Here is a 9,570-nt window from a genome sequence, read left to right as displayed (position 1 = left end):
CAGGTTCTGACCCGTGTGCAAAGTTTCAAGAGTTTTTGAGCATGTTAAGAGCCCCAAAAGTGCCCGTAAGTCGTAAAAATAATAATAATAATAATAATAATAATAATAAATATAGCTGCAAGCAGCGATGGCGAGCCCAAGCCGGTGGCATCGCCACCCCCGTGCCTTTAGGGTTGCTGTGCACGATGGGCAATAACATAACCTCGCTTTGACTGTCGAGAAGATGTGTGCTGTAGAGCTTGCATCAGTATGGGCTCTGCAAAAGTCGTATCGAGGGCACATATCAACCACAAAGTATGCTGTGAGCACACTTCTGATACCTAAAATGAAAAAGTAGACACCCTACGGTCTCATGGAGTTAATGGACACATGAAATAAGTACACAAGACTGAAAATTCATATGAAGTGTGCCATTTGGGACAGGGTCTATGACCGTGAACCACAATAGTCACATCTATGAGGTAATTCAAATGTAGAATAATTTTTAATGTCATAGGATGTCATAGGTCAATATCTTTTGCAGCACTTAAATATGTTAATCCAGAAGGCCAGTATTTATCTGGAGGTCTTTGTACAGGTTTATTAATGTAATTATAATTTACGCTTATGTGTTCCTATGATATGCAATGGAAGTACATTTTTATGTTTAACATGGGTGTATTCACAATACATAGCATACGATATAATATTTTAAGATTATTTATCATTATGTTAAGTACATCATTAAAGTTAAGATAGTAAATGTATTTATATATTTTGTAGTAGCTAATATAACAAGCAAGTACACTGCGGGAATTATGAATTATACAAATGGAGTCGTATGGATTGCTTTTATGCTGCCTTTATGTGCTTTCTGGAGCTTCAAAGATTAATTTGCAATGTGTTCCACATTCAAACCAAAATATCTGACTTTCTGTTGGTCGGAGCTAATGACTGTAAATTAGAAAGTTGTTCGGCTTGACGAGAACAATATACACGCCGAGTTTTGTAACTGTAGATAGAACTAACTAGGTTATAACACACTTTGTGTCCTTTTTTAGTCATAAATGAATTTCCTCGCCACAGCCAAAACGTTAGAGATATCAAAAATCCGTCCGCAATGTAGCATCCTCAATGTCTTGACTTCATGCTGACTGAGTTTGGTGGTGATTAGATTAATTCTCTAGGAGGAATATATATAATTCCAGAGCATGTGTTTCCAAACAACCCATAATAGCCGACTTCCTGTTGGGCTGGTGTAAAACTTAGAGCACGAAAGTTGTTCGGCCTGATGAGCTCTATAAGTGTACCGAGTTTCATATTATTACATGCAAGCATGTTTGATATATGGACAAGTGTTCGGACCCCGTTCAAGGGGGCGCTGTCGAGCCCCCCTGCCACGCCCGGGTACCAGATTCAGCCAGCCCTGATGGCCGCGGGTTCTGACCTGTGTGCAAAGTTTCAAGAGTTTTTGAGTACGTTAAGGGCCCCAAAAGTCCCGGAAACCTTGAAAAACAATATCTTAATGCAAATCTCACCCAACAGAGAAATCCCCTCTCCCTCCCCCTCCCCTCCACTCCCCAGACACACAGAATTGGCAGGGGGCAGGTTGTCAGAGAGAGACAGAGAGAGAGAAAAAACACAGAGCAGGAGGAGTCACCACTCTGTCTGTCAGAGAGAGAAAAATTCCAAGAAAACCACATTCAAACCACAATATCTGACTTTCTGTTGGTCGGAGCTAATGACTGTAAATTAGAAAGTTGTCCGGCTCGATGAGAACAATAAAAATACTGAGTTTTGTGACTGTGGTTCAAAGTGTAAAGCAACCCCCCCACTTTTTTCAAAAGGTGGCGCTACTGAGCCCCTGCACCACGCCCGTTTCTGAAACTTTGCACATGTCTACTGGCTAATAAATGTGATGTGTCTGTCGAGTTTCATGCAATTTCAAGTATGCTAAGAGTCTCAAAAGCATCAAAAAAGAATATTCGAGTTTGAAGCGTTGCCGCGGCAACAGTATCGAAGATATCAATAATCCTTTCACATGTCTACATTTGCCGTGTGTTTACATTATACACCTAAAGTTTTAAGTAAATCGGGTAAAAATAAGAGGGTGATTTCAAAGCATTGTGAAAGTGACACACTTCCTTCTGCCAGTTGGTGGTGCTATAACTTTGACTCACAATAGTCACATCCATGCGATCGGCCTCTTACAGCGAACACACTGCTGAAGTTTCATCGACATCAATTAATGTATGCAGAAGTTATAACACGCTTCCTGTTTCTCTTTTCACGCCATCATTTCGTTTCCTCGCCACGGCCAAACCGTTCGACATATCAAAAATCCGCCGGCAATTTTTCATCCTCAATGTCTTGACTTCATGCTGACCGAGTTTCGTGGTGATAGGTGGGATTCTCTAGGAGGAGTATTTCAAATTCCATTGCATGCGTTTTCCAAAAACCCTAAATAGACGATTTCCTGTTGGGCTGAGGTAAAAAGTAAAAGTATGAAGGATATATGAAACGATGAGATCTATATGTGTACCGAGTTTCATATTATTACATGCAAGCGTGTTTGATTTATGGACCAAGTTTTCGGACCCCGTTCCAGAGGGCGCCGTCGAGCCCCCCTGCCACGCCCGGGTACCAGCTTCAGCCCGGCCCTAATGGCCGCGGGTTCTGACCCACGTGCAAAGTTTCAAGAGTTTTCGAGCACGTTAAGAGCCCCAAAAGTGCCCCAATAGTCGTAAAAAAAATAATAATATTAATCCTAACGAAAACAATAGGGCCTTGCCTTTTCAAGGCTTGGGCCCTAATAATAATAATAATAATAATCCTAACGAAAACAATAGGGTCCTACGCACTTTGTGCTTGGGCCCTAATAATCCTAACGAAAACAATAGGGTCCTACGCACTTTGTGCTTGGGCCCTAATAATAATAATAATAATAATAATAATCCTAACGAAAACAATAGGGTCCTACGCACTTTGTGCTTGGGCCCTAATTCTGTAACTTTAATTTGAGACTGTATATCTTTCAGTATATAAAAAGAAATCTCTGAAAGACTCTTAAATCATTAAAAGCATTGAAAAACTAATCTTGTGCCGTGTGGAGTTTAACTCAAAGTTACATAAAACATGTAAATATACTGTATATATATATATATATATATATATATGAGTTTCTTCAACTTCAGGCAATTTCATGACCCAAGTGTTGATTTAAAAAAATATATATATATTAAATAATTTTTTTTTTATTAAAAATCTGTTTTTATATGAAGGTCTTGTTAAAACTGAATTATAAACTTTTTACCAGGCCGTCATCATTTCTTTTTTGGTACTTTTCAATTACTTTTATGTACAGATTTGACTGTTTAGTCTTGTTTTACCCAGACTTTCAGTATTATACTATGACAATTTATTATAAAAAATACAAATTATAGGTTTATAGTGTTTAAAGCATGCGCAGTGCCTGTTGGTAGCACATTCTGAGAGGTAGGCAGGGGATTTCCCGCTAGAGCAGTCACCAAGACGAAACCCTGCGACACGCCTTTGACCTGATTATTGCCAAGCCTGTGAGACATGTCTACGTCTTGCAGTTCCTAAAGTATGTAGGGTTTCTGTGCACAAATTAATTTCAGAAATTGTTCTCTGCTTGCTTTTATTATAATTTTTAAAATACTAGTTGGGTTTCCATCCAACTATTTTATATAAAAAAAAAACTTACAAAAATTTAATTGTGAATAGCCTAAAAAATCCTGAATGGAAATGCTTGATATGCCAATAAACTCTAAAATTCACTATAAATGTAATGCGCTAGGCTGAGAGGTGGATTTTCTAGAGTTTCACACAAGTTAAACTATGCATTAAGGTGATGAAAATAGTTTATTTGCTAAACGACTACATGTTTTGACCATTGAGTGCGCATGTTATGAGTGTGGGAGAGCTTGATGTGACTGGCCTAACAACAGGTCCAAACTAGGCACACAATTCTTTGAACAAAGCCCTTGACGTTGGGAAATGTTTAACCCAAAGTGGGTCCTCACAATATACCAGAAGAGTTTTGAGTGCGGGTGCTCCCAGATATGCGCAGGCTGGTGGAGCGTGGGCATAGCAGTTCATTTCAGCCCTCTTTATATCAGATATTACACTTATTACGTGGCGTCTCCTGTCAGAATTTTATAAAACACGGTATAATTGTTCCAATCCTGCAAATAAAGTAATTCAGCTGCTCCATCGTGACAAGGCGGGCTCCCTCAAGATAACGTGATGGTTAGATATACTGGATGGAAACGGGCAAGGATTTATATTTTCCTTATTCGAATTTTGTCTAATTTTTACAAAATGCAAACTGTTCCAATGGAAACCCTTGAAGTGAGAGGCTGTCACAAAACATCTTTATTTAATAAAACAGACAATAACAGTTCATATGCACAGTCAATACATCAGCGATATATCCTCGTCCAATAGAGGCAGCCATTTCTATCGACATTAGGATGCGCTTGTCATTTAAAGTCACATAAACAGCAACTTCAACAGTTTTTTTAAGCACACAAAACATTTGTTTAATAAAATAAACAGCCAAATTGTCACAAAACATTATAATAACAATTTGAAACTCATATACAAACATGTTTAAGGCACACACACACACAAACACACACGCAAACAACACACAAACAACACACACACACACTTAAACACTCACACACACTAATTAATGTCCCTTATATCTTCCCTTAACAGGGTGGACATACTTGACCACATATGACACACCACAAAAGAAAGGAAAATATAAATAAAACAAAAGAGTTACACACTTCAAACAGCTGTGTGTGTGTGTGTGTGTGTGTGTGTGTGTGTGTGTGTGTGTGTGTGTGTGTGTGTGTGTGTGTGTGTGTGTGTGTGATATCATTTCATAAGATATATCTTCAATTAAAGGTCATTGTATCATGAAAAATCAGAGTGGACAATAAATCAAGGGACACGGTGAGAATGTAACACTAAACTCTTAAATGCATTATTAAATTATTCAGCACTTATGTTTGTCAAAGATGTTCTGGGGGACATGTGGAAACAGTGCAATAGTTGAAAATGAAGTCATTGAAGTATTTGAAAGTACAAGAAAGAACACATTTTACTATGCTGTAATGCAAAGCATATTATATTTGAGCTGAGAATTACATACATTTAAGACTTTAAACATTTGTACTAAGCATATCAAAATTGTAATCGGTTTAAAATGGAAGTCTGTCTAACAATTATCTGGAAAGGGTAAATAAGGAATTTCTTTGATCATTTAATTGATCATTTCTTTGTTGAAAGTGCAACAGGATCTCCGGTATACTGCATATTTATTTAATGAAAGGTATACATGTAAATATTAAAATGATAAACTCTCTAATGAGGATATGTAAATCTTAAATGTGCACTTGTTTTACTATTAATCGGCAAACTCATGTGATCATATGTTAATTTAATGTCTTCTCTTTTCCTCAGTGTTAAAATAATGTTGGAGAATTGATTGATTATGTAAAAAATGTACTTTGACATTCAATAAATAAATAAAATGTAAATTTGAACCTTTTTATTATTTTTATTATTAGAATGTTTCCTTTACGTTCACCATTTTCAATGAAAATCTTTCCAAGGGTGTGGCATAATATCATTATTATGAAGAAGTACAATCTGATTACCACAATTAATTCATGCATAAATGTCAAATGTTTTCAGGTGGTGTTACAACCCACCCACAACAGCACTCTTTGTACTTGACTTGAATTTACAAAAGTTTGATTGAAAGTTTTAGACACATATCACAAGATGTTTTTACAGATGTTTGACTGTGATCGCTCTTCCTGAGAATCTCCAAAGCTCCATGATAATAGTGCAAATAAAGGTGTTTTATTGTTTTACTTGATAACATCTCATATTCATGTTATTGACAGGACACATAAAGGTGAATGGTACTCAAATACATAGATCTTATCTTCAGACAATCAAATACAATTTCATCCCATGATGTTTGTTCACTCAGTGTCATTTCAATTATAAAAGTGGGGTTCTTCATGAAGCGTCACACAACTGACACTGAAGCTAAAGGCAACTATCTGAAAAACCTGGTAAGTTTTTAATGCAGCACTTTACTCAACCTTTACTCAAGTAACTTTAACATTATCTTTAACATTCACTGTGTGTGCAGTATACAGCATGAGTGCAGACATATCACCTTTGCTGCTTATTCATTTCCAGGTTTATCATGGCAATGCTGAGAAATCTTCTGCTTCTTTTCTGTTTATTCTCCCTGCAGAGTGCAGCAGGTAACATTTATGTTCCATTGCAAAAACACATTATCATTCAAGATGGAATGAACAATCACAAATTTGAGTTGTTTAGTAATGGATATGGATAACTGTAATAACTTACAATATTGATCAATAAAATATTGTTGGCTGTGAATATTGTAAGACACTAAAGTTTGTGTACCGTGCAGCTAAAAAGTGCCCATTTGGATGGAAACCTTTTGGAGTACAATGCTACAAATACTTCCCTCAGCAGGTTAACTGGCCAACAGCAGAGGTAATGTTAAACGTTGTTGAGTGTGGGGGGGTGGAGTGTTCATTGTTCATGCCCAAAAGGGTTTTCAAGCTAACAAACTAGATTGCACAGCCTTAAAGCCCAGGGTATCCACGGGCATTCAAGGACCCCATGGCAGTCAAGGGCCCCTGGGAACTGGCCCCACTGGCCTGGTCGGTAATTCGTCCCTGCATAGAAGCACTATAGAATGACGTGGTTGCTTCAGAAATTGTGCTTTCATCTCACTGTTGCTTTTGATGATGCCATCGGTTAGGTTTAGTTTTAAGGAAGGGTGGTAGGAATTAACCTTAAAGGGGTCATGACATGGTTTTTTTTATTGTATTATTATGTTCCCTTAGGTGCAATTATAGTATTAATATATTTTTTTTTAAGAAAAACTTTTAAAATCTAGTGATTTATGACCTTTTCCCACCCTGTTTCTCATCCTCTGATTCAAACAGTCTGTTTTGGGGGCGTTTTCCATTTAAGACTTCAGTGTTAACGCCCACTGTTATGATTGGCTAACGTCAGTGCCTATGTATCAATTATTGACGCCCCCAGCCAGAACAATATGCAAGTAAACTAAGTAAAAACACTGTGATTATTCATAATGAATGAAATTGCGCTTTAAAAAGTAGTTTAAAGTTTAAAATAGATTACTTACAGTTTGCGTCGTCGTTGTTCCCAGAATAGTCGGCACGGACTTATCTTTGAGCAACAGTTTTCTGGCAAAGCCAGCATCATATTGAGATTTGTTCTCAAAACAGTCATCCTTAAAATGTACAGAACAAACGCTTAAGTTAACACTGCCGTGACTGGGTCGATCCGCAAAAAATAAACTGCATCCATTTTTCCCTGACGCCTGGATCTTTCGGCAGCTTATTCAGAGGTTTTGTTTGACCACAGCCAGGAACAGCACATCTGTGTGGCATCGTAATTTTCCTGTGCACAAGTAGTCTCTGTCAGAGCTCGCTGTCCATCGACTGAACACTTGTGAGGCGCACGGCGATACGAAATGAGCGTAGTTGTCTTGCGCTTATAGCGTAGTTATGTTGTGCTGGAGGCGGTCATATGCAAACGCTGGTACGTCACTTCTAACCGACACGTCACTTCTAACTATGAATCCAGAACGAGCTGTATTTTGAGCTTGATTAAATAAATGATTCGTTTAGAATGGGGAGGACGTCTTAAAATATTAAACTTGCAGGACGTTTTAATGATACAAAGACCTCTTATATACCAAAAGATCAAGGCAAATTTGGTTTCTCATGTCATGACCCCTTTAAAAAACTCATATGTTAGGGAGACAATTTAATTGTGGCCATTTCACCACGAAACTGCCGTGAAACGTGTAACGAACACTTAATGTCTTTTTGCACAAATGTTCCCACAGTTAAGACATTTTCATTGGATCAGGCTAGAAAATAAATAATGCAGGAAACTAATAATGAGGAAAATATTGACCGACCCTAAAAAAAAAATGCTTATTAGGAATTGTTTAGGAATTTAAAAAAAACAAAACATCAAAAATACTAATACGCAATGTCACTAATACTTTTGTGTATCTTTCAGAAAAACTGTCAAACCATTGATGGAAATCTGGCATCTGTGCAGAGCAAACTGGACAATGATTTTCTACTGAGTCTAGTTCCTGTATCCTCACGTGCTTGGATTGGCGGTCATGATGGTGAAGTAGTAAGTCATTCTACTTTTAAAATGAAGATGAAACAGAAGTCACATTGTGAAGGGACATAAATGCATGCGCATAACAATAATGCAATGACTGGATGGAGAAAAGCAGTTTTCCTGTTTTCACTCATTAGGATGGTCAATGGATGTGGACTGATGGGTCTGTATTTGACTTCACCTACTGGTCCCCTAAAGAACCGAACAATTCCAACAATGTTCCTGAGAACTGCTTGGAGATCAACTGGACCAGTAAGAAAGGAATCTGGTTTCTTGAATCTTTCAATATTTATTTATAGTCCTGGTGTGGTAGTTTCACATTCAACTGTAATATAAATAAAAACTTGTTGTACTGTTTTGTACTGTGACTTGTAATTTGGCATGCCCTATTTTAATTCAGACACAACTATTAAAGTGTATTTAATGTCCATTCAGGTGAACGCCGTTGGAACGATGAGCAGTGTTCAACTTTAATGGGCTTTCTTTGTGCTCAAAGTCTTTGAGATCATTTGTTACTTCATACATTTCAATATTATGACTGTATCTGCAAAAATAAGAATAATAAGAATAATTCTGTAACTTTAATTTGAGACTGTATATCTTTCAGTATATAAAAAGAAATCTCTGAAAGACTCTTAAATCATTAAAAGCATTGAAAAACTAATCTTGTGCCGTGTGGAGTTTAACTCAAAGTTACATAAAACATGTAAATATACTGTATATATATATATATATATATGAGTTTCTTCAACTTCAGGCAATTTCATGACCCAAGTGTTGATTTAAAAAAATATATATATATTAAATAATTTTTTTATTATTAAAAATCTGTTTTTATATGAAGGTCTTGTTAAAACTGAATTATAAACTTTTTACCAGGCCGTCATCCTTACTTTTTTGGTACTTTTCAATTACTTTTATGTACAGATTTGACTGTTTAGTCTTGTTTTACCCAGACTTTCAGTATTATACTATGAAAATTCATTATAAAAAATACAAATTATAGGTTTATAGTGTTTAAAGCATGCGCAGTGCGTGTTGGTAGCACATTCTGAGAGGTAGGCAGGGTATTTCCTGCTAGAGCAGTCACCAAGACGAAACCCTGCGACACGCCTTTGACCTGATTATTGCCAAGCCTGTGAGACATGTCTACGTCTTGCAGTTCCTAAAGTATGTAGGGTTTCTGTGCACAAATTAAGTTCAGAAATTGTTCTCTGCTTGCTTTTATTATAATTTTTTAAAATACTAGTTGGGTTTCCATCCAACTATTTTATAAAAAAAAAAAAAACTTACAAAAATGTAATTGTGAATAGCCTAAAAAATCCTGAA

General features: G+C 36.8%; 1 protein-coding gene across 1 annotated transcript; it reads left to right on the top strand.

The window, feature by feature from the left end:
- Positions 1-6,067: 6,067 nt before the first annotated feature.
- LOC127642829 (ladderlectin-like) lies at positions 6,068-8,890 on the top strand. The gene is made up of 6 exons (XM_052125292.1): positions 6,068-6,101; positions 6,232-6,299; positions 6,473-6,558; positions 8,128-8,250; positions 8,379-8,493; positions 8,677-8,890. Exons 2-6 carry the CDS (start codon positions 6,239-6,241, stop codon positions 8,742-8,744), a joined length of 453 nt encoding a protein of 150 aa, XP_051981252.1. The 5' UTR covers positions 6,068-6,101; positions 6,232-6,238; the 3' UTR covers positions 8,745-8,890.
- Positions 8,891-9,570: the final 680 nt, after the last annotated feature.

The sequence above is a fragment of the Xyrauchen texanus genome, unplaced genomic scaffold, assembly GCF_025860055.1.
Source record: "Xyrauchen texanus isolate HMW12.3.18 unplaced genomic scaffold, RBS_HiC_50CHRs HiC_scaffold_879, whole genome shotgun sequence".
Taxonomy (NCBI): domain Eukaryota; kingdom Metazoa; phylum Chordata; class Actinopteri; order Cypriniformes; family Catostomidae; genus Xyrauchen; species Xyrauchen texanus.
This window is presented reverse-complemented; position numbering and strand designations above follow the sequence as displayed.

What these genes read in the sequence shown, in the direction of transcription:
- LOC127642829 (XM_052125292.1), top strand. Translation starts at nt 6,239, where the DNA reads ATGGCAATGCTGAGAAATCTTCTGCTTCTTTTCTGTTTATTCTCCCTG. An exon ending in CTCCCTGCAGAGTGCAGCAG is followed by an intron (nt 6,300 to 6,472) that starts GTAACATTTATG and finishes TGTACCGTGCAG; the next exon opens with CTAAAAAGTGCCCATTTGGA. An exon ending in CTTGGAGATCAACTGGACCA is followed by an intron (nt 8,494 to 8,676) that starts GTAAGAAAGGAA and finishes ATGTCCATTCAG; the next exon opens with GTGAACGCCGTTGGAACGAT.